The following is a 26,129-nucleotide window of genomic DNA, read 5'->3' on the forward strand; positions in this document are numbered from 1 at the left end:
AGACTGGGACTATCTGTGCTCTTTTCCAATCATTTGGAACCCTCCGTTCCTCTAGAGACTTGCGGTACACGGCTGTTAGAAGGGGGGCAAGTTCTTTCGCGTACTCTGTGTAGAATCGAATTGGTATCCCGTCGGGTCCCGTGGACTTTCCTCTATTGAGTGATTCCAGTTCCTTTTCTATTCCTTGGACACTTATTTCGATGTCAGCCATTTTTTCGTTTGTGCGAGGATTTAGAGGAGGAACTGCAGTGCGGTCTTCCTCTGTGAAACAGCTTTGGAAAAAGGTGTTTAGTATTTCAGCTTTATGCGTGTCATCCTCGGTTTCAATGCCATCATCATCCCGTAGTGTCTGGATATGCTGTTTCGAGCCACTTACTGATTTAACGTAAGACCAGAACTTCCTAGGATTTTCTGTCAAGTCGGTACATAGAATTTCACTTTCGAATTCAATGAACGCTTCACGCATAGCCCTCCTTACGCTAACTTTGACATCGTTTAGCTTCTGTTTGTCTGAGAGGTTTTGGCTGCGTTTAAACTTGGAGTGAAGCTCTCTTTGCTTTTGCAGTAGTTTCCTAACTTTGTTGTTGTACCACGGTGGGTTTTTCCCGTCCCTCACAGTTTTACTCGGCACGTACCTGTCTAAAACGCATTTTACGATTGCCTTGAACTTTTTCCATAAACACTCAACATTGTCAGTGTCGGAACAGAAATGTTCATTTTGATCTGTTAGGTAGTCTGAAATCTGCCTTCTATTACTCTTGCTAAACAGATAAACCTTCCTCCCTTTTTTTATATTCCTATTAACTTCCATATTCAGGGATGCTGCAACGGCCTTATGATCACTGATTCCCTGTTCTGTACATACAGAGTCGAAAAGTTCGGGTCTGTTTGTTATCAGTAGGTCCAAGATGTTATCTCCACGAGTCGGTTCTCTGTTTAATTGCTCGAGGTAATTTTCGGATAGTGCACTCAGTATAATGTCACTCGATGCTCTGTCCCTACCACCCGTCCTAAACATCTGAGTGTCCCAGTCTATATCTGGTAAATTGAAATCTCCACCTAAGATTATAACATGCTGAGAAAATTTATGTGAAATGTATTCCAAATTTTCTCTCAGTTGTTCTGCCACTAATGCTGCTGAGTCGGGAGGTCGGTAAAAGGAGCCAATTATTAACCTAGTTCGGTTGTTTAGTGTAACCTCCACCCATAATATTTCACAGGAACTATCCACTTCTACTTCACTACAGGATAAACTACTACTAACAGCGACGAACACTCCACCACCGGTTGCATGCAATCTATCCTTTCTAAACACCGTCTGTACCTTTGTAAAAATTTCAGCAGAATTTATCTCTGGCTTAAGCCAGCTTTCTGTACCTATAACGATTTCAGCTTCGGTGCTTTCTATCAGCGCTTGAAGTTCTGGTACTTTACCAACGCAGCTTCGACAGTTGACAATTACAATACCGATTGCTGCTTAGTCCCCGCATGTCCTGACTTTGCCCCGCACCCGTTGAGGCTGTTGCCCTTTCTGTACTTGCCCAAGGCCATCTAACCTAAAAAAAACCGCCCAGCCCACGCCACACAACCCCTGCTACCCGTGTAGCCGCCTGTTGCGTGTAGTGGACTCCTGACCTATCCAGCGGAACCCGAAACCCCACCACCCTATGGCGCAAGTCGAGGAATCTGGAGCCCACACGGTCGCAGAACCGTCTCAGCTTCTGATTCAGACCCTCCACTCGGCTCTGTACCAAAGGTTCGCAGTCAGTCCTGTCGACGATGCTGCAGATGGTGAGCTCTGCTTTCATCCCACTAGCGAGACTGGCAGTCTTCACCAAATCAGATAGCCGCCGGAATCCAGAGAGGATTTCCTCCGATCCATAGCGACACACATCATTGGTGCCGACATGAGCGACCACCTGCAGATGGGTGCACCCTGTACCCTTCATGGCATCCGGAAGGACCCTTTCCACATCTGGAATGACTCCCCCCGGTATGCACACGGAGTGCACATTGGTTTTCTTCCCCTCTCTTGCTGCCATTTCCCTAAGGGGCCCCATTACGCACCTACAATGCACAAGAACAATTACTCCGAACATAGACGCAATTGTAAAGAGCAAAAAGTACAAGATAACTGAGAATCTCACACTTCAGTGACATCTTTTATTGTGTAACAGTTCACAAATTAATACGAATGTAGAGGCATACACTAAGCTAATAAAATTATGTGGCACGTGTACATTCTCCTTTATTTGTTTCATTTGTCGCAGTAATAATTCGTGAGTCATATCCCTGCAGGTGGCCGCAGATTTACATTGACTGGTGGCAGTTGTTGTGTGCCCCACGTGACTCTCCCCACTCTCCGCTCTGCTCCATGCTCGCGCCTTGCTGCTCATAGCTTGCTCCGTGAGCACGTATGTTGTGAAACCCTGCATTAGAACTACTGATACCCTTGGGAGCAAGATATATGAGACAGGCAAAATACCCTCAGACTTCAAGAAGAATATAAGAAATCTAATTCCAAAGAAAGTAAGTGCTGAAAGGTGTGAAAATTAGCGAACTATCAGTTTAATAAGTCACAGCTGCAAAAGACTAACACAAAGCCTTTACGGATGAATGGAAAAACTGGTAGAAGCTGACCTCAGGGAAGATCAGTTTGGATTCTGGAGAAATATAGGCGCACCCAAAGGCAATACTGCCCCTACAACTTCTCATAGGCAAACCTCCATTTATTGCATTTGTAGACTTGGAGAAAGCTTTTGACAATGTTGACTGGAATACTCTCTTTCAAATTCCAAAGGCGACGGGTAAAATTCAGGGAGTGAAAGGCTATTTGTGCAGAAACCAGATGGCAGTTATATGAGTTGAGGGGCACGAAAGGGAAGCAGTGGTTGAGAAGAGAATGAGACAGGGTTGTAGCCTATCCCCAATGTTATACAATCTGTTTATTGAGCAAGCAGTAAAGGAAACAAAAGGAAAATTTGGAGTAGGAATTAAAATCCAGGGAGAAGAAATAAAAACTTTGAGGTTTGCTGATGGCATTGTAATTCTGTCACAGACAGCAATGGACTTGGAAGAGCAATTGAACGGAAGGACAGTATCTTGAAAGGAAGATATAAGATTAAAATCAACAAAAGTAAAACAAGGATAATGGAATATCGTCAAATTAAATTAGGTGATGCTGAGGGAATTGATTAGGAAATGAGACACTTAAAGTAGTGAATGATTTTTGCTATTTGGGTAGCAAAATTACTTATGATGGTTGAAATAGGGAGGTTATAAAATGTAGACTGTCAATGGCTAGAAAAGCATTTCTGAATAAGAGAAATCTGTTAACGTCGAGTATAGATTTAAGTGTCAGGAAGTCCTTTCTGGAAGTATTTGTATGGAGTGTAGCCATGTATGGAAGTGAAACATAGATGATAAACAGTTTAGACAAGAAGAGAATAGAAGCTTTTAAAATGTGGTGCTAAAGAAGAATGCTGAAGATTAAATGGGTAGATCACGTAACTAATGAGGTGGTACTGAATAGAATTGAGGATAAGAGAAATTTGTGGTACAACCTGACTAAAGGAAGGGATCAGTTGGTAGGATACATTCTGAGGCATCAAGGAGTCACCAATTTAATACTGGAGGGAAACGGGGAGGGAGGTGGGGGGGGGGGGGGGGTAAAAATGATAGAGGGAGACCAAGAGATGAATATAGTAAGTACATTAAGAGCAGAGGGATGAAGGTCGTAGTAGTTACTTGGAGATGAAGAGGCTTGTTGCACAGGGTAGACTGACTTGGAGAGTTACATCAAACCAGTCTTTGAACTGAAGACCACAGCAACAACAGCTATTTTAATTAGATGTAATTATTAGAATAAATATATTATAATTATTGACAAGTAAATGTAGAAACATACAGAGTTTTCTTGAAAATGTATGCCTGTCGTGATGGGTAATATCCCTTTATACAAATGCAATCTGGTAAGGTCCGGAGAACTACTTTACAGAGACCAATGGCCTTTGAAGTCTGGCCCCTTCAACCCTCACAAACCAACCTACCAACCAACTACTTTGCACTTCGACACTTCGAGCTGCAGACAGAGAGGTTAGTCCCATTTGGCAGTTAACTGTGTAGCGGTGAGATGTTACTAACATAGCAAGAACAAATAGTGTAGGTGCGAAGTTTTTGAATATCACAGAATTTACTCTTGTACTACAAAAATTATGGTTTAAGCGAGAGTCGAACCATTGCCTCATACATGTTCGTTTTATGAAGCTCAAGTGTTAACTGCTAGACCACCATTAACTCTAACATCCCGCATCCATGCACGGGTACATAAGTTACATAATAGATTCGTAAAACTTGCAATTTTTTGGAATTCCCAGAGTAGTGCACCTTTTATTGCTTGCACATTATGTTGCTTTAATTGTGTGCTAAATGTGTACAAAGTCTGAGGTAAATCCGTGATCCCACTGTCCTGGCCTCCCCTTGTCAGGTAGCTTAAAGTACACTTTGGGAGTCAATAAAGAGAGAAGTTTCTTCGTTTGATCTGTTGCCCTCAAGATCAGGCATCACAGAGTGTCATAGGGAGTGAATTCATTTGGCAATCAGGTACTGAGATTACATTCAGAAAAACTACAGAACTGTGAATGTTGTCTGCATATTTAGATCCTTTAGTTAAAAAAATGCATATATTGCTCTGCTTTCAGATGGTGTAGAGTAATATTGTGAAAACATATTTTTTTGGTGGTGGTGGGGGGGTACTTTACCTTTTGTAATTTACTAGTTTTAAAATCATTCTGAGCATCTTCAGCATGCAGAATGGTGTTGACTTGATGATCCATTCCAAATGCCGCTAGGTATTGTGGTTCCCAAGTGGCTTTGTCATATTTGAGCATTTTGTGAATGCCATTTCCATCAGTTGGCACTCAACCATACTAAATACTAGTGATCGTGGATCAGTCAATAATCGATACACTCAAAGTTCCAAGTGGAGTTGTCACCAAGGCAGCCCCCTCACCTCTTAGTAGAGGTTGGGTATGTGACAGATCCCACAGGTACACTAATCTCTTTATGGTGGGAAGTGTTATTAATTTTCAGACAAGTAAGCCTTGCTGATCTATATACTGTGCACCCATGCTCCAACCCTGACCACCCAAAAGCCTTGTATAACTTGAGTACACACACACTATCTGCTCATCAAATCTGAGGCTATGATATTTTTAGATGTGTTATGCCTTAAGGAACTTCGTTTTTAAGTCCATTTGGTGTGGTAACCAGATCAGTTCCTTATATATCAATTTCATTATTTTTTATATCATTTATCTCTTATCATGTCCTCTTGTGTTTTAGTGGACCTGACACATTCCCCAAACAACTTTGCTGTTTGGAGTCTGGTGGGTTGTTGGGAGATGAACATTTCTATGAGTACAGTTTTATTTATTAAATTATATGTTGCCTTTTCACAAACTGAAACATGCCTTAACCAGCTGTTCCCATTGTGTAAAAGGTGCTTTCAGATTTCTTTCTGTAACATTATTAAGGGCTACCTTACAGAGCACTCATCAGTAGGATAGTAGGATGTTGATAGCTACTAATGGTACAGCCTTCCTTCAAAGAATTGGTTGGGCAAGAATTTGAAGAATTCATCTCAGTAGCACAAGTAACATATCTGAGGCAAATATAACACAATGTGTGAGATAGGTTTACCTTAACAACAATACACCCCATCAGCATAAGAGACTTGTACCATCATCAGAATCTCCGTGAAACCTAGATACCTGCTTTCCATGACACACAGTGTTTCACCATCATGACAACTTGTACTTGCCAAAATATGTCCAGAGTTTACAGTATAGAATATTAGCAAAATCCTGGGGTTGTTGATTGAAATGTCAACTCTCGTGTTAGCATGGTGCTTCTAGGATTTGGGGAGGTATGCTGGTCCCATATCAAATCCGCCTGGTGGTTTAATGATGAAGGCTGGTGTGCTGGCCAGTCTGAGTGTGGTTTTTCACATCCAGCTAGGTAAATACTGGAATGTTTCCCATTTCCCACCTCAATTACTTGATTTGCAAATGCTGTGAACACATTCTCACACTTTCAAATGGAATAACACTAGAGACAGATACTTGGGATACACAAATTCCGTCCTGGAAGAAGGGTGGTGGTGGATGATTGCAACAATAAGGGCATCCTGCCTCTCTCTATGAGTAACATTGCTAAGTTCAGATTAAAATGCTTGTCCCTGTGAAGACACGTGATAAGGCCAGGAAAAAGAAGAAGAAGAGTGGTTTGAAGTGTTGGCCCATTAACTTTGTGGCATTCCACACTCACCTTCTGGATACTTTTGCTACACTGCCTGCACGTAGTTCTGTGTGGGTACTGGTGTGCAGTTTTACAATTGCTGTCGTGTTCCTCTTTTGAGGTTAAGTCCTCTTAAGTGAGGCTTTTTTCCACAATAGTTTCAGAGGCAGTGTGTGGAGCTAGTACTGGAGACCTATAGACTGACTAGCGACAGACTGACCACCAATAGACAAATATTTTGTTATATTCATGAATTATTTAGTTTCTATGTATCATTCAGGATGAATTGGTTCCCACAGAAAATGAAAGTATGTGAAGCTTGGCAGCCTTGACCTGCCTAATCTCAGTAACACAAGGTGTTCCAAACCCATATCCAGCCAAGACTGCCATGTGTCCTAATATGTTTGATATTTGGAATGACCCAGGGGCCACATGTAGCATTACCAAATACTTTGGGCACTGCAAGCATAAACCTCCACATTTTGCAGTGACATCGTGAGATGTTACCAACGCATGATACTAGAAATACAAGTAATTTATTTCGTGGGCTCTTCGTCCACAAACCACCGATTTTATTGCACTGTCAACTATTCTAAAAATATGTATGTGAGTGTAGAATTCAATGATATTTGGAATGACCCAGGGGCCACATGTAGCATTACCAAATATTTTGGGCACTGCAAGCATAAACCTCCACATTTTGCAGTGACATCGTGAGATGTTACCAACGCATGATACTAGAAATACAAGTAATTTATTTCGTGGGCTCTTCGTCCACAAACCACCGATTTTATTGCACTGTCAACTATTCTAAAAATATGTATGTGAGTGTAGAATTCAATGAAACAACAATGTCTCTAGTAATTCATCAAATGTTTCTCTGTTGTGATGCCTCTTTTCCCTTCCAGGTTCTTCATGAAAGTTCTCATATTCTTGAAACTGAAGAATCAGATGTACCCACTGATGATAGTCCACCATTGACTATAGTAACATCTAGTGGTAACGTCACTCTTGATGTTGCAGAAATTGCAAGAAATAACCCAAATTTTCTTGAAGCACAAGATATATCAATGGGAGCAGCACAATTATTGCAAGCTGAAAGTGAAGAAGAAAACTCCGAAAACATAATTAAAAAGAGTGGTTCGTGTTATATAGTCCCTGAGTAGAGCAGAAAGGAACATCACCTATGGACATTAAATGAAAATAGAGGGGAAGTCTCCTTAAACATTCAGTGTATCTAATGGGAAGAGTTTCTATTGTTTCATTCATTGCAGGCAAAGAAAACAGCTGTTTTTTTTTTCAGTTTTTAATTCCTAATTATGACTGACAGATACTACATTTTTCTTAACAGCCATTGACACACTGTTTAACAAGCATTGATCTGTTCCGTGCAAAAACTATATTTAAGTAAAAAATACAAGTGGCAACCATCAGTGTGGAGTATTATTTACAATAATGAAATGAACACAAAAGGGAGAAAACGTATACTAGTTCATCAAACCTCTCAAGTGTGAAACTGTATTTTTATAATGTACATTTGAATTGTATGTAGGTATTCCATGTTTACACTTTGATTTATAATAAATGTTTGCAATGTTTCATTCTCTTTATGACCCATGCCTGTTGTTACATTAAGGAATTGATTATTGTTGCTTTGACGGTTTTTATAAATTGATTGAATAAATATGTGTAATTGTAGCGATTTACTTGCACTTTGAAATTTTTGTGGATTTTCTATTTGCTGTCTCAGTGAAGCTAAAATTCAACAATATTTATGCCATCAAAAAGAAAAGATTGTTAGTGATATTCACATCCTTGGAAGTAAACTTCAATTCTGCCTTTAGTTTCAATGTGTATTTGATATTGAGACAAAGAGGCTTTGGCGTTACAAGCCATTTAGGCTTCAATTTTTTAAATTGTTTCTTTGTTCCTGATTTGATTTTGTGTGCATGTATAGTATTTATTCTACTGATCTATTGTACTACACATAATATGCAATATTAATTTTATTTCCAGCTTTCGCATCACAATGTTCATTAAGTTACTTTCTGCACTCAAGAAAACTTTGTTATTATTTTAATATCAGTTTTGTTGATTTATTGTTTTCTGCAGACGAAAAGGTTGATTTTTTTATAATTTTATTCATGTCAGTTGTTCAGCAAGGTGCTAATCTAATAATAATCTAGTAATTCACATTCGTAGCACAAGAGCTTGCTCTTTTACCAAAGTGACACAGAAAGCAACTTACAGGCTTCATTTATCTAGTTAATTAACTAGTTTTATAAGCATCTGAGAATTGACAAATACTGCTAAGAGTGGTGCTGCATTATCAAATTAAGTAAGACAGATATCTCCAGTCTCATGCTTGGATGAATGGAGTAGTGAAGAATCATCTGTTGAAGTGAACAGCTCAAAATGTTAGACCAAATTACATATTGATAATCACTATGACAGAGAGATTCAGATTTCAGTGTCTGGTTTGCACAGTATCTGTCATTTGATTGAGATTCCAGGGTAGTTCATATCAGATCCATATTCCTCCAAATTTCTTTGCAAAAAAGTGCAGGTGTGCCACAAAAACATTTCCAGTACTGTTCAGTACGTGCACCAATGAAATACTGTTAGGATAATTCTTAAAATTCGTAAAAGTTTTGCTCTTTAGCATTTAATTTTTCTTTTCTGCATTTGACAAATTATAGTATTACACCAAACATGTAAATTTTGTCCTTTTTTATCTGTTGTGCTATATAAAAACAAACTCAGTCCGAACAGGCCATGAAGGGCCAACGATACTTACTGTCCACCATGTCATCCTCAGCTCTAAGTTGTAACCTGATGCGCATACGTAGGGGCATGTGATCAGCACACCACACTTCCAGCTGTTATCAGTTTTTGTGACTGGTGCCTCTACTTCTTGATCAAGTAGCTCCTCAATTGGCCTCACAAGGGATGAGTACACCCTGCTTGCCAGCAGCACTCAGCAGAGCCGGACGGTGGCCCATCCAAGTGCTGGCCAAGCCCGACAATGTTGAACTTCGGTGATCTGACGGGAACTGGTGTTACCACTGCAGCAAGACCTTTGGCATTGTCTTGTATAAGGCTTATTTCACATCTACCTGGCGCCAGGCAGACGGTGCCAGTTGTGAGGGTGATGCGCCTATGGGACATTTCACACATGGCCGACAGACGACGTGGACGGCTAAACAACAGCCGGGCCGAGGCTGTGGGATGCTGGTGGCCCACACTGCGTCAGCCCGATTGTGGTGTCGTGCAGAAATACCGACACAGGTGGTGGGGCATGCAGAACAGTAGAGCGCTAAACATATACCTAACAACTACCGTTTGCTGGCCAGTTCTGTTTTGCTTTGTTGGTGGGTCAGTCTGTTCTCGACATTGGTCTTCCGTGTCACGAAATCCTTATAACATTAGTTCAGGAACAACCAGTTTTGTGGGACAAGACTTAGGTACTTATGAGGACAGAATACAAACAAGGAATGCATGGATCAAGGGTTGCAAAGAACTGAACGAAGGCTTTGAACAGGTGCGTGACAAAGACAGAGATGACTATGGTAAGTACAAATGTTTATTTTTTACCTTAAATACTTTTTTTTTTTTTTTTTTACATCAGTGGCACATTAAATTTTAGATAATTGTCATTTCACAGATCCCTCAGGTGTCATAAAATAATGCTTCATCAATTTTCGTACATTATTGGGAGAAATTCCCCCACGTACAAATTCACTTTTTGTTATACTTTCAAGTCCAGTTATGGACAGAGTATCCTAGGGGCTGTAGCCTTCTTTTTTAACAATGGTATTGTGCAAAACAACACACACCCTGACAATGTCAAGAGCATAATCAGGTTTTAAATTTATAGCTCTGTGGAAAATCCTCCATTTATTAGTCGGTATCCCGAATGAACATTCTATGTAACTCCGGGCTCTTGACAGGCGATAATTGAACATACTTTTAGCAACTGTTAAGTGGTTCCCAGAGTATGGTCGTAGAAGGTGTTGATGCAGTCCAAACGCTTCATCACGAATAAAAAAAATAGGTACCTTTGGACTTACTGTACCACGAAGGCACCTGTCCTCGGGAATTACTAGTTTTTTTTTCAATCAGTGATTTTCCACAAGAACATTCTTTAAATATAGTACAGCCTCTCTCTTTGCTATAACTGCTGATATCTACGTAGATAAAGCTATAATCAGAGTCAGCCACAGCCATCAACACTATAGATGAATATCCTTTGTAATTGTAGTACATTGAGTTACATGGATCATGGATGGACAATCTGAATGTACTTTCCATCTACAGCTCCAATGCAGTGAGGAAAATTTGCTCTTTGCTCAAATTTTCCAGCAATCTTTTCAAAGTCATCTTTGGTGGGTAGAGGCATATATTCGCTGGCCAGTGTGGTCAAGCGGTTCTAGGTGTTTCAGTCTGGAACTGCACGACCACTACAGTCAAAGGTTCGAATCCTGCCTCGGGCATGGATGTGTGTGATGTTCTTATGTTAGTTAGGTTTAAGTAGTTCTAAGTTCTAGGGGACTGATGAGCTCAGATGTTAAGTCCCATAGTGCTCAGGGTCATTTGAACCATTCGAAGAGGCATACATTCATAATGCAGAGACCAAATAGGTTGGCACACACATCTGACTCTTTTACTGATTGTGGAAATGCTTTAACCAGTGTTTTAATTTTTTAAGGTGATCAGAAAAAAGCACATCGCTTAGGATAATATATTTTTTTTTAATTTTAGCTATTGTTTTCTTTCCCACGCACATGATTGTAATTGCCAACATTTGTATAGGCTGGATACATTCTCAGAAGGATGTATTAAGGCACTGAATGGAACTCTTCATTCGTGCATGTAGATCGTCTAAAGTTCGTAAACTCATCCGAAAATAATTTATAAAACTTATCTTCATCTCCCCTTAATTCCTCAAAATGAACGAAGAAAATACCAACTTCGTCTCTTCTCATATTGAGTGGATGGAACCAATGCACTCTTTCTTCTTGTGGTTTCCAAGTGTCTGTACTAGAGATACCAATAGCTGGTCGTGCTCCATTTGTAGTCGAAGTCAACTGAATGTGCACAAGGCAAGGAATGACAACTTGACATGCCGTGCTGCTGTTGGGTACGTATGAAGAGGCGGTAGGTCCCGTGTCGGCCCGGCAATAATAACTGCTTGTCGGCTGCTGGGTTGATGTGAAATAAGCCTAAGCTATCAGGGTTGCCACAAGTTCTGGAAATCAGGAAATTTCAAACATATCAGGGAAATTTGGAAAAAAGAAAAGATAAAAAAACACTGGAAAAATATCAGTAGATGAAATTAAATGATTTGTTTATTGAGATGTTGTGCATCATCACTGGCTGGGTGCAGCTGAGTACATGCATCACTTCCCTACTCCCTCATTCCTGTCGCTTTCCCCCCCTACCTACCACTCCCCACAGCTTGCAGTCAGAGCTGCCACCACTTCATGCCCGCTGCGTAGCAGTTACCGACGATAGGCAGGGAGGCGTGAGGAGTAGTTTGTTTGGATCTGATTCTGAGAGACCGTAGACACAGTGGCCAGAGATGGCGCTCATGTTTGCTTCAGTTGTGTGTGAGGGATTTTGTGAATGTGTGTGTGCTCTCATTTTCTGACAAAGGCTATGGCCGAAAATTTATTTGTGGGAGTATGATTATCTTTTCTAAATGCCTGTCTGCAGCTCAGTGATCATCTTTACAGTTAGTTGCTACCTACACACGTTATTATTGATTCTCAGAGTATTCACACAAGTTATCTGTTGCATAGATTGATCAGCACACTCTCATTTCATCAACATGCAGTCCGTGACTTGTGAATAGCTGGCCACATGAGTAGATTTCCGCAATGGGTGAAAACCACAGGCCATTTCTGTGGGTGTATGTAATGGAGCAGGCGACAATCTGAAGCCTGTCATTTCCCACTAATGTGCAGGCCCTGCCTGTCAGATCTAGTCTCACTGATCTGCTCGCAGACCTGGTCTGTGTGTGTGTGTGTGTCACAATTCAGTGGTTTATTCACGGACCCAGGACTGCGGTTCTCCTCAGCTGTTCAGAAGCCACGGGTGATGGATTTCAGGAATTGTGACTGTCTCACCACAAGTGTGTTGTATAGCATGGTGTTTTATAGATAATTTATTTATTTTATTACATTTTGGCACTTCAAAAGTAAGTTATGTATTAGAAAGTATGGACAGTAAAAAGAGAAAGTTGTGGCAGTCGTTGGCGGTTTGTACACTCTGTACTCGTATATTTCTCGAAAGGAAAATCACACAGTAACTGTAAAATAATAGACATAACACATTGGGTAATAACCAACAATAATGAACATAGTAGAACCGACATTTTATTGGCAGTCACTTATAGCGTTGGTTTACATAACTCTTCTTCGCCTTATAAGTTTTTTTCAAGAGGCCTATTTTTTCTGAGGTTATTTCTGAAATCAGTGATAGGTATTTTAAATTTGTCTTGCAACTCCAAAATGTGTATTTTTGTCATCAAATGTGTTTGAAATAAAATAACATCACTGGACTTAATAAAACATGTACACCATTTGGCTTGCCTTCTCCATCTAAAACAGTTCATTGCAAGAGATATTGATGTAGTACTTAAGATTTTTGTTCACGTCAGGAAATGCCGTCTGATTGCAAGTTTTTTCTTATATATTTCCTCATGTGGCACTATTGTTCCTTGTACTGTAGGTGCAAAGACAGATTTAAAATATCTTCAGTTATAAAGCAGCTGCAGACAATTTGGTCACGTAAATGAAGAATTTTTTTTCTGGAACTTCATTTCAAATTTTGTAGCTTAGTTTTTGTAACAACACTGTGGGCCACAGTTGGAAAGCTGCCTAGACAGTTTTCAGCTGTCTCTTTATGCGCACTAGTTTTTACATTCTTGTTTGTGTAATGTTCATGTCTCAATTTTCACAAGCAAGGTATTTCACGGTACAACTGTATATTTTTCAATGTGGTCATTGGTCTAGGCCCTTCATTATATTTGTAGCAACTGAAACTTGCTGTCTCTTGGAAACCACTCATCAGAAGTGGTGAATTTCGAGTAACAGCTGCAGTTCTCTTGTTTTCTTGTTAAAATTTACTTCCTTTGGCAAAACAGCATGGAGTTTCCACAATTTCACCTTGCTAACATTCAAATGCTCTTGCAGTTTTGACAGAATCCTGAAATGAGGAAATGTCATCAGTTCAGGTCAAAAGTGTATGAAAAATCTAATTTTCGGCGTAAAAACAAATGTGCAATTTTTTAACTTATCTTGTTGCAAAGCCACACGAATTCTCATTTCAGCAGCTATCAAAGACTTAAAAGAATTACGCATTGAGTTACATAAGCCTACAGTTACTCATATAACACTGTAGGCTAGATAAGAAAATTCCACATGCTTATCATGCAGAAAAATAGATATTTCTATGCTATCATTTATCAAAATCTTGTTTCGATAACTCGGAGTGTTTTTGAGGCTTGAGGGATGCTGTTTTTTATTCTCGCATTCTGCGGGGGCAATCTCAAGGTTGGGCCTGCGCAAAGGCAGGAACAGCAGGTATCAAAAAATCCGCCGGAAATACCAATGGCTCATTGGGAAAATTATTTTTTGCGCGGTATCTCGCCTTCGAAGATGCACCAGCTTTGGATTGTTGCAGGAATGTTGTCAACAAACAACTTTCCATCCTCAGTCATGTGGCAACTCTAACAATGTTACAGTAGTATATCACGGTGAAACAAGAACGGTGAAATTCAATGCAGAATGACTGGAGCTTTGAGGGCATCAAGGCCGACAAGATGTCAGAACTCAACGCATATTGCACTGTATGCAGCAAATCTTTCGCTCTCAGTAACATGGGGAAGATGGCTATAATCAGCCTTGTGGCTTTAGCATTTTCGAAATACCCTTGTGCAACTTGATGTTACGTATCCTTTTCTAATGTCAGGTTTTGGCGTTCATTGTGGAAACTTTCCACTGTTTTTTTTTTTTCCCAGTGTAGAGGGAGGATCGCGCAAGTTACGCCTCGCTGCCCTGCTTTTCCCATGTTTCTGTTCTTCTTCACTCTTTAAGACGAGGGGGCTCATCTCATTAAACCCTTCTCCATCGCGCGTGTGTTCTGAATCCGGAAATACCCATCTTTTGACAACTGATAGTACATACCTGCCAACTCTCCTGATTTAGGTGGGAGTCTCCCGATTATTCCATTATTTCTCCTGATTTTAGCTAATGGCCATCGAACCTAAAATAGTTGTTTTGAAAACTCATCATTCCAGTTTTTGTCAGTTGTGTAAATCTTTTGATTATTAGCCTTTTTGATGAGCATATTTCTCGGAGTTTGTAGAAATCAGGAAATCGCGCAAGACATGTTATTGAGTATACATTTTCCTCCTTCCTGTGCATTTTGTAGAACGTATATTCGTATTGCTCCGTTTTGTGCTCTGTTTGGACTTATGACTTAGGCCGGTATTACACTGTCGGGTACAGCTAAACTGGTGGCTGTCCGACCTTTGCTTAACGTGATTCGGAAAAATGAAGACCTTCAGTTGAGTAACAATGACTTTATTGCGAGCGCGTATCTTGCGACGCCCGGCATGCATGGACAGATCGGAGCTATAAAATTTGCTTCCGGCCTATACAGAGTATCCTTAATCCTCGGAAAACTTCCGTAATTAGCAGAGGAAACAGTACTCGTCCACACAAGTCAGGAGGCAAGGAACTACTACACACTCAAAAAAAACAAGGAATAATAACAATAAACCGAACGTATATAAAAGATAGAAAACACAGCGCCTCTAGAGGCTGGCGCGGAACTACACCAACGTCGCGTAAAGTAATTGCGACCGCACACCACTGCACTGACACACGCGCACAGCACACACACACACGGGCGAGCTTGAATTAGCGCGCTGCAGCGTCGCTACATCAGCCCCCCGGGCGGAAGCGGAGCGTCGGCGTCGAGATACCGCGCCGGAAAGTGCACCCGACGTCCAGAACGGGTCGTCCTCGTCGGAGGAGGAGGAGGAGGAACAACGTCAGGAGGTGGATGTTGTGCTGCGTTGGGCGGCGGATGTTGAAGAGCCGGCGCCGGAGATGTGGCGTCAGTGTCTGGAACAGCGGTAGGTGAATGCCTGCGACGAGGTGCCGCTAGTGGGGTGTCAGGAAAAACATACGCAGGTTTAACCCGATTCAACGCGACATTCGTAGTTTTGCCGTTCACTAGGATATCCATGGTGTGGGCACCGCGCCGTAGCACTTCATATGGACCAGAATAAGGAGCTTGTAGAGGCGGTTTAACGCCCTCAGTGCGGAGCATGACGTGACGACATTGTTCCAGGTCCTGGTGCACGAAAGTGGGCGGCTTGCCATGACGTGTGGCTTTCGGAGGGCGAATCTTTGATACATGGTCCCTCAATCGTCGCAAGAAATCCGGCTGGCCCGTAGACACTGTCTCTGTGGCATCAGCGTCTACAAAGTCACCAGGAAGGCGCAGTGTTTCTCCATAAACCAGTTCTGCCGCTGACGACCCCAGGTCTGGTTTGAAAGTCGTCCGTAAGCCTAACAAGACCACTGGTAGTGCGGTTGTCCAGGTTTCTTCGTGGCACATCAGCGCGGCCTTCAAACAACGGTGCCAGCGTTCGATCATTCCGTTGCTTGCTGGGTGATAACGTGTGGTCTTATGGTGGGTGTAACCACAAAACTTGGCCAGCTGTGAGAACAGGTCTGATTCAAATTGCCGTCCGCGGTCAGTGGTAATATGTAGTGGGCATCCAAATCTTGCCAACCAAGTCATTGCAAAAGCGGAAGCTAATGTGTGTGCTGTGATATTATCCACCGGCACTGCCTCCGGCCAACGTGTAAAACGGTCGATCATTGTAAACAGATATCTTTGCCCGTTCGAAGGTGGAAGTGGTCCGACTACATCTAAATGAACGTGGGCAAAGCGGGCGGTGGTATCCGGAAAATCGCCGATCGGTGCGTGTACATGGCGGTTAATCTTGCAGCGTTGGCACTGAAGACAAGATTGGACCCATTCGCGGCAGTCTTTTTGCATGCCTGGCCACACGAAACGTTGCGATACTAGGCGGAATGTCGGGCGTACCCCGGGATGGCACAATCCATGTACTATATCAAAGGCTTGTCTTCTAAAAGCCGGCGTCAGAAAGGGACGAGGTCGGCCGCGAGAAACGTCGCAGTATAGCTGTGTATCTTCCCCCGGAACATCAACGAGTTTCAGTTGCAATGCGGAAGCCGTGTCTTTGACATAGGCAAGGAGTTCTTCGTCGTCTCTCTGTGCCTGTGCCAGTGCAGGAAAGTCTATGGTACTGGAAACACTGCTGATCCGTGAAAGGCAATCCGCAACAATGTTGTCGATCCCAGAAATATGTCTAATGTCGGTAGTAAACTGGGCCACGAACTCAAGGTGATGAAATTGACGGGGAGAGCAGTTGACACTATTCCGACGGAAGGCGAACGTGAGTGGCTTGTGGTCTGTATATATCGTGAAAGTTCGCGCTTCCACTTGGGGGCGAAAATATTTCACTGCCTGGTATACTGCCAGGAGCTCACGGTCATATGTGCTCCATTTTCTCTGTGCAGGCGAAAGCTTGTGGGAATAATACGCCAGTGGCTGCCATGCGTTGTCGGACCATTGTTGTAACGCGGCACCGATCGCCGTCTGGCTCGCATCTACCACAATTGCTAATGGCGCGTCGAGCCGTGGGTGTGCGAGAAGCGCCGCGTCGGCCATGCTCCTCTTTGTTGCCTCGAACGCAGAACACATGTCCTCTGTCCACTGTATCAGAGACTTGCTATTTACTTTAGGGCCCGATAATGCCGCCGTCAAAGGTTCCTGCAGCTCCGCAGCGTGAGGAAGGTGTCGTCGATAAAAATTGAGCATCCCCAAAAAACGACGTAATTCTTTGATCGTAGTTGGTCGGGGTAGCTGCAAGATAGCGTCCACCTTCTCGGACAGAGGAAGAGAGCCTTCAGCAGAAATCTTATGGCCAAGAAATGTCACCTCTGACTGCCCAAAAACACACTTGTCCACGTTCAAGACGACACCGTAACGCTCCAACCGCTCGAAAATCTCTCGCAGATGTTGTCGGTGTCGATCGTGGTCAGCAGAGAACACTAACACATCGTCCAGGTAGGCGAAACAGAACGGCAGCCCCTGGAGAACCGAGTCTATAAACCTTTGCCAGGTCTGAGCGGCATTGCGTAAACCGAAAGTCATAAATTTGCTTTCAAACAAACCGAAAGGCGTTATTATTGCAGTCTTTGGAATGTCGTCATTGGCCACCGGAATCTGTGTATACGCTTTAGCGCAGTCCAGAACTGTGAACACCGTGGCACCATGTAAAGCGTGATTATAATCCCTCAGTAACGGAACGGGATATCTGTCCGGCACTGTTCGCGCGTTAAGCGCACGGTAGTCACCGCATGGGCGCCAAGCTCCACCCTTCTTCGGAACAAGATGTAATGCGGAGGACCACGGGCTCTTAGATGGCCGCATTATGCCCTCGCGAATCATGGCGTCAAATTCTGCCTTCGCTATCTTCAATCGGTCCGGAGCGAGACGCCTAGGTCGGCATGCTACTGGGGGACCATCCGTCGTTTGAATGTGATGCACCGTGTCATGTGGTATGAACCTGGGAGCGCCGGGCGGCCTGGTCAAGTTCGGATAGTTAAGCAGTAATTCAGTGTACTCACCCTCCGTAGCATGGACCAACTTGGCACTGTGCGTTGCGGTGTCGCGACGGAAACCCGTGACTGCTAAGCCAGTGACGCTGTCTACCAAGCGTGCGTTCGCGACGTCCGGCAGCAGGTGGTAGTGTGCGAGAAGATCAGCCCCGACGATCGCCTCCGTGACGTCAGCCACTGTAAAATTCCACCCGTACGCGCGACGTAGGCCGAGATTATGCTCCATCCTCTGTGTGCCATATGTTGCGATGGAAGAATTGTTGGCAGCCGTCAGACGGAAGGCAGTTGGCGGCCGGCAACGATGTATGGCTGTTCGTGGTATGACACTCAGGTCCGACCCCGTGTCTATTAAAAACTTAACGCCGGAACTCCTATCGGTAACGAACAGGCGCTTGGAGGATAACTGGCAGTCGGTTGCGCCTATTGTCGACCGCCGGTGGCGTTTGGGTGCGAGCATGGCGATGTGCACTTCCTTGCCTGATCGCCGAATCGTCGGTGGTACCAGCACAACGGTACCTCGCCTTGCGGAGTGGTAGTACCGCCGGAAGATCTGCTTCTCGAACGCCGCCGTCTGTATCGGCTTCTTCTATTATTGTCGTCGTCACGTGCCAGCAGCGCACTGACCTGGGTGCACAAAAGCTCAACCTTGGCAGCGAGAGAATCATGGTCGGCTCGTGCTACAGACGCGGTACTGTTTGCACTGTTGTCCAACGCCGCGACTGCGCTGACCGGAGCCGGTGTGATCGCGTCCTGAATCCGGTCTGCTAGCTGCGCCACGTCATCCAGCGGCATGTCCGTTTGTGAGGCGATTATGGCTTTTATTTGCGGCGGCAACCTACTGCTCCACAGTGTTCTGAGCAGACTGTCTGGCACAGTAACGGTGTCAACTTTGCTGCGTAGATGTCGCAGGTATTGAGAAGGCTTCCTGTCGCCAATTTCTTCCTGTGTCAGAACCTGACGTATCCGGTCCTCTTGTGACGCGGCCACCCGTCGAATCATCTCTGATTTTAGCCTGGCATAAGCTCCAGCCTCGGGCGGTGCTGTGATTATGTCCTGCACCTCGGCTGCATAACGTTGGTCGAGTTGGCTCACAATCAGCGCAAATTTAGTTGCTTCGACCGTTATTCCAGCGCAGCTAAAACTTGCCTCTTCCTGCGCGAACCAGAGTACCGGGTTGTCGGGCCAGAACGGCGGCAAACGGACTGCAATCCTGGAGACGGCCTGCTGTTCGGTCATTATGTGCTCGTTACTTACGTAGCTCACGGCTGCTTCTTCTTAATCACGTCGGTCTCTGCTTGGATCACGTCGGGGTCACCACTTGTCGGGTACAGCTAAACTGGTGGCTGTCCGACCTTTGCTTAACGTGATTCGGAAAAATGAAGACCTTCAGTTGAGTAACAATGACTTTATTGCGAGCGCGTATCTTGCGACGCCCGGCATGCATGGACAGATCGGAGCTATAAAATTTGCTTCCGGCCTATACAGAGTATCCTTAATCCTCGGAAAACTTCCGTAATTAGCAGAGGAAACAGTACTCGTCCACACAAGTCAGGAGGCAAGGAACTACTACACACTCAAAAAAAACAAGGAATAATAACAATAAACCGAACGTATATAAAAGATAGAAAACACAGCGCCTCTAGAGGCTGGCGCGGAACTACACCAACGTCGCGTAAAGTAATTGCGACCGCACACCACTGCACTGACACACGCGCACAGCACACACACACACGGGCGAGCTTGAATTAGCGCGCTGCAGCGTCGCTACAACACTATCAAATTTCTTTGTCCAATATCTTTGTCAAAGATATTTGATGGTATAATAGGGACTTTGTCAAATGTCGTCCAATATTTGATCAAATGTAGGGCCTCGCTGTAGATTTGATCAAAGAAATCGCTGTCTTCTGTTCACACTTCACTGCAATGTGACATGTTACCACATGGACTATGGAGCGCTAGCATCGCTGTAGCGTTCTGTCGTCTGTAGTGTTTTTATAAACATTGCCGGTAAATACAATTGGTGTGTGCCGACAGCTACAAAATTAATAGAGTTGTATGAAGCTGATGAGGCGCTTTAGAACGTGAGGCACCCTGAATACAAAAATAGATTAAGAAGATTGGAGACTTGACCTGACCTAACCTAACCTAACATAACCCTCTCCTGTGGCAAGGAATCGGAGTGTTACAGTGAGCCTGTCTTTTGAAGATGGGCAGTTGTTAAGTGAATATTATGCTTTGTGATATGAGGATACACATCACTGAACACATACAGAAATGTATGCTCATCCATTCTTAAGTAATTGATGTACGACTTGACGTCATCCACTGCAAGCTCATGTAACAAGTTTTGTTGAATGCTTTTATCATGTCGTCGTAAAACCCACGGCTTCACCCAGATTAGATTAGTTTTTCGTTCCATAGATCCGTGCTGAGGAGATCCTCGTGGATGTGGAACATGTCAATTAGTATGAATAAATACATCATTTGTTTCTATTAAAAATTTCGTCAGTGGAGTAGAATGAGTTGGCCACTAGTAAGTCTTTCAGGCTCCTTTTAAATTGATCTTTATTTGTAACTAAATTTTTTTGTTTGCTGGCAAATTATTGAAGATGAGTGTTCCTGAGTAGTGGACCCATTTTTGAACTAAAGTAAGTGCTTTTAAGTCCTTGTTCAGATCATTTTTGTTCGTGGTATTGTATGTTTGAACAGAGTTGTTTGTTGGAAAAAGAGATATATTATTTAGGACAAATTTCATTAAGGAGTAAATATACTGAGAGGCAGTAGTTAGTATGCCCAGTTCTTTGAAGAGGTTTCTGCAGGACGTCCGTGAATTTACTCCACAAATAATACATATTACACACTTTTGGATTCTGAAAACGTTTTTTTGACTTGAAGATTTACCCCAAAATATTATCCCATATGACATTATGGAATGGAAGTATGAAAGCTTTTTCATTTTTATGTTGCCTGTGTCTGCTATTAACACTCGAATTGCAAATACAGATTTGTTAAGGTGTTTCTGCAGTTCTGTGGTGTGCTCCTCCCAACTAAATTTATTATCAAATTGTAATCCCAGGAATTTAAGACTGTCAACCTCGTATGTATGGTTCCTTTTTTTCCTCCACTTCTTTTCCGCATGTGCACACAATGCAATTGCGGTACGTGCAACTGCTGCGGTTAATAACAAGTTGTTGTCAGCCATCTTGAACTTTGACCAAAAATTTGATGACAGTGTAATACTCGTTCTAGCGCTACGTCGAAGATCTTTGTCAAATATATTTGACGGAATATTTGATCACATCTTTGATCAAATCTTTGACAAAGAAATTTGATAGTGTAATACTGGCCTTACATTTGAGTGTTGTCACTATGCCAGTGCTGCCAAGTTAGTTGGCTTCCGACTAAATCTGGTGGTTTCGAGGACCTGGCTAGTGGGAATTCTGGTAGATTTTTAATGTATTGGGGTGGTTTTATGGTAAAATTACTTCTAAAAAATCACTTGAGCCATTCAGCGTACTGAAAATAGCACTATTTCATTTATTAGATTACATTAATACTTATCCCATACCGGTAGATCATGAATACGACATTTCATAGTGATGTGGAATGTGTCAGTTTACCGTAAGTTTTCTGTGCAAAATATATATAAAAATTGATTTTATTACAGTTACTGCTTCAAATCTAGAAATTCATCTGTTGAGCGGAAGAAGCTGACATTCTAAAATTCTTTTAATTTATTTTTAACTGTTTTTGTTGGTTATCTGTCGGACTTTTAATGCTATATGGCAAATGATCAAAGATTTTTTGTGGCAGCATAATTCACCCCTTTCTGTACCAAAGTCAAATTTAACTGAGAATAGTGAAATTCATCCTTTCTTTCAATGTTGTAGCTATGCACTTTGCTGTTACATTTGAATTGTTATGGGTTATTCGTAACAAGTTTCTTAGGTGATTATATGTATTGTGAAGGCATGGTGAATATCCTGAGTTCCTTAAATAAATGTACGCCAGGTGGTGTTGGGGGGACTCGAGCTATTATTCTGATTACACGCTTTTTTGCAATGAATATGATGCCACATGAAAGCAGTGAACGAAAATGGACATAGTAGGCCACTTTACTGATATATTTATCAACAAAATTTGCAATAACCGTAATACCATAAGTAGCTGAACCTAACCGTTTCATCAGATCAATTTGTAACATCTAATAGCTCCCAAATTTATATCACTAAACGTTTATAATACATGGTATTCTGTCTTCGTTCATGTATAGTTATACATTCTAGTATTAATAAATCTGCAGCCAGCATGCATTGTGCATACCTACCGTTGACGGTGTTAATGTGGTGTTTTTGACTTTACTAGATATTGTTTTAAAACTTAACATGGGTAAAGTAAATGCACAGTGCACCCAGAAATGTTGTGCGAAAATCACTATGCGATATTAAATTTGCTAACTGGTTAGAAAGAATTTTTGGCAGTGACACGAACAGCGTCTCACAAGTTTTGTCATAGTACTTTGTTAGCACCTTATGCTGACATACAAGCCATAGTGGGAAAATAGAGCCACGAGAGTTGCAGCACCCTAAATAAAAATGCCTTTCAAAACCGTAAAAGAATCTTTAGAAGTGAATCAAGCTAAGGGTGCTCCTGAATTTTTTCTGATTGTGCAGTCATATCATGGTATCACTTGATCTGTATGTGAATAGATTCAGACAATGATGTTTTCAGAAAACTTCAAACACATAGAACAAAGCGCAGTGCAGTTGTAAAAGTTGCACTAAAGCCCATTTGTGGAAAATTTGCGGTCAGATATAGGTGACTACATGTATAAAATTGACTTAAGGAACAACAACAATGTATACAGTGCTGCAACCAATGCAATCATTTCAACGTTTTTGAAATCAGTCAACCTGAAACATTGTCATTCTGTTTTCTTGAAGCAATATTGCAACAATTTCTATGCATTATTATCTAAAGGAAAGATCCATTATTTGCATTTTATAATTTTTTCTATGAGGGTGGTTTGAAAACTTCTCAGAATCACCACAAGAGGTCAGCGCTAGCGCAATGAGTTGTTCACGTGATATTCTTTGGACTTTTGTATGTAAACATGTGCCACGTCAGTGCTCTTGGAAGAGAGGTGTGGTGGTCACATAGCTCTGTAGTTGTTCGCGTGTAGTGATTTTCGAAAGTGGAAAAAAATCGAGATTCGAGCAGTATTAAGTACTTCGTAAAGAAAATATGAAAGCAAAGGACATTCATGCCGATTTCCAGAATACACTGGGGGACTCTGCTCCTTCATATTCAACTGATTCCAAGTGGAAAAATGAGTTTAAATTTGGCACGGAGAGTTTAGATGATGATCCGCGCAGTGGTCGGCCAAGATGTGTCATTACCCCAGAAATCTTTGCAAAAGCGCACAAAACGGTCATGGAGGATCACTGATTGAAAGTGTGTAAAATTGCCCATGCTTGCCAGATGCCATTGAAAGAATATATCACACTTTAACTGAAGAATTAGAAATGAAAAAATTACCTGCAAGATGGGTGCTGTGACTCTTGACACTGTGTAACACTACCTTCCTGCTCGGACGTAGGTTAGCTATATAAAGCCTGTACTGTAATAAGTTCACGGGCTTCACCTTATAAACAAGGATTTTAGTACATTAGTTGACCGCGTGTACCTAATAGAAGCAAGATCGGACTTATCTTCAGTCAATAACTACAGTGATGCATCAAGCAAATGTAAAGTATAATTGCTCTTTCGCATGGACAAGAAGTACACACAGTAGATGCTACCTATAATTAACAATTCGGTCGCCAGCCTACTTAGGCAATGAGTGAGTTTTTCCTTGCGCAAGTGGATGCATGTACAAGCATAACTACACGTAGTAAAGTTGCGTTATATGGCAAAGTTTGGAACCAGAAAAATCCACTGAACTAAAGTTTTCTCTTTTTGTACTAATTTGTACGAACTAAATTTACACAACACCACACAGCAATGATTACTACGAACTACATTTTGTATGTTGAGCAGGCTGAAATCGGGCATAGATTGCCCTAGCGTCGACAATCTTGAAAGTACACACACAATATCACTATGAATGATGGAAAAACACTAATACATTTAGGATTAATATAGAATTTAGCTTTACTAGTCAAATCTGATCAGTACGCATCAAGGTTTAAACGAATGGATAAGAGAAAAAAGGGGGGGGGCCCTAAAACTGTTATAGTGGTTATACTGAAACTGTTAAGTACTGAAGGCAAATTAACACACAAAATTTATCAATCTCTGGATAACTACTCTTTTGTCTCACTTCTGAATTATTTAACTGTCATTATTTCTGTCTCAAATTAATTAAATAACATCGCTAACTCAATTAAAAAAAAAAACTCTTTTGTTCTTTACCAACATTTGCAACAACACACAGAACTTTAGGTCCCTTTATGGCATAGATTAATCTGCTGATAATTTTCATTAACACAAACATTAAACTTTCAGTTTAGGATACTCGGATTGCACAATACGAGGTAAGGATCCTGTCTAGGTCAGTGATCAGGTTAAGTCATGGCTAAAGCAATTCTGGTAAAAGTCACGTTATTATTAAACCATTAGAAACAGTTTTGACACTGGTCCACACAGATACACTTCTAAAGATGAAATAAATGTTTGACCTGTGCAAGTCGGTGCGGCGGATGGCGGGCAGCGAGATAGTGGGCAGCACGGCACACATACAAACACGGCTAAGGCTCACACAACATCGGCCCTTTCCATCTTCTTAGCGTCGTAATTTTTTCCAATTTTGTGCCTCAGAATATAGCCATGCCAAGTAGTCGTCGGAATCGGTTCATCCGAGGCTCAATGGAATCCACTTTTCCTGGGTAGCCTCCTCGGTACAGTACGTGTACTTCCGACTGTTGCTCGCCTCCGACTGACTTACTGAGCCCGTTGTGCCGAACCGCGCCAGTGTGCGTTTTCCCGCCTCGCCTGCCTCCACCTTTTCCCGCTCCCCTACAGGTAGGGTATTCACCACAGGTTTTCTACTACACATATCCTAATGCATTACCTACGTATGGACCAAGTGTATAAATTACAATTTTCACATCTTACAATAGTTTTAACATTAAATACACTTCACTTTGATTACCACATTATTTGAAATCTAACATAAATAATAATATTCGTTTCAAAAGTTGCTCACAGTTTCTTTAACATGACACGAAAAGAATCGAAAAAGAAATTCAACACATTGCTATTATTAATTTATCTAAATTCATAAAGAAAAAAATTATGATATATATAATTCTCGTTACACATGCCCCTGTTTCCAGAAAATTTTCTTAAGTCCAAATTTTATGGGAACACTAAATCTTACAATTATACAGTGGTTCCGAATCTTTACTTAATTGTCCAAATAGATTTACACTACATATTTCCTTTTACTTACTGTATAAAGTTTTACACTTTTTAAACACTTCAAGAATAACTACTTGTCATTTACTCCAGTGCCTTTTGCACAGTCCAACTTCCCCTCATAACCTCACTAAAATTAGCAATTTAATCATTAGTTTTCTAAATTTCTCAAAGAAATAATTTAAAATTCTGGAATACAAACATTTAACTACCAAAAACAATTTCATATTTGGTATACACTATAAGATAATTTGTCGCTGCTTGCTTTGAATAGCAGTCCATTTTCTTACTTACTAAACAAAACACACACACATATATTCCGAAAATTAATTACACATATTTGCTGCCTATTATGCGGATTTGGGCAGTCCTTTTCACTTCATATTGTGACATCTCCAGGATCACATTTACAATTTTCCATCGATTATTTATCTGCCCTCATTGGTATTTGGCAGTTCTTCATATTATGGTTCTTACACTGCCCATTTTCATTTTGACAGTCCCATCTTTTATCTGGCTGATAGCATTTATCCTTTCTTTTCAGTCCTTTTCTCCATACATTTTTACAGTTACAGTACAATTGGTAATCTGAAACTCACATAACTACATTAGCACACTTTCAAGGGTATACAGACATTTACCAAGATTAGATACATTTAGAATAACTTGGGTTCAGCATAAGAT

At 41.8% G+C, this 26,129-nt stretch overlaps 1 protein-coding gene across 1 annotated transcript in view; it reads left to right on the plus strand.

Annotated features, from left to right (window-relative positions):
* Positions 1-7,946, plus strand: part of LOC124796008 (protein BANP-like) — a 186,362-nt gene extending 178,416 nt beyond the window's left edge. The window contains exon 8 of the mRNA XM_047260094.1: positions 7,206-7,946. Within this exon, the coding sequence (XP_047116050.1) occupies positions 7,206-7,463 (258 nt within the window). The 3' untranslated portion in view covers positions 7,464-7,946. The remainder of the gene's footprint in view (positions 1-7,205) is intronic.
* The last annotated feature ends 18,183 nt before the right edge of the window (positions 7,947-26,129 follow it).

Source organism: Schistocerca piceifrons, chromosome 1, assembly GCF_021461385.2.
Source record: "Schistocerca piceifrons isolate TAMUIC-IGC-003096 chromosome 1, iqSchPice1.1, whole genome shotgun sequence".
In the NCBI taxonomy this organism is placed as follows: domain Eukaryota; kingdom Metazoa; phylum Arthropoda; class Insecta; order Orthoptera; family Acrididae; genus Schistocerca; species Schistocerca piceifrons.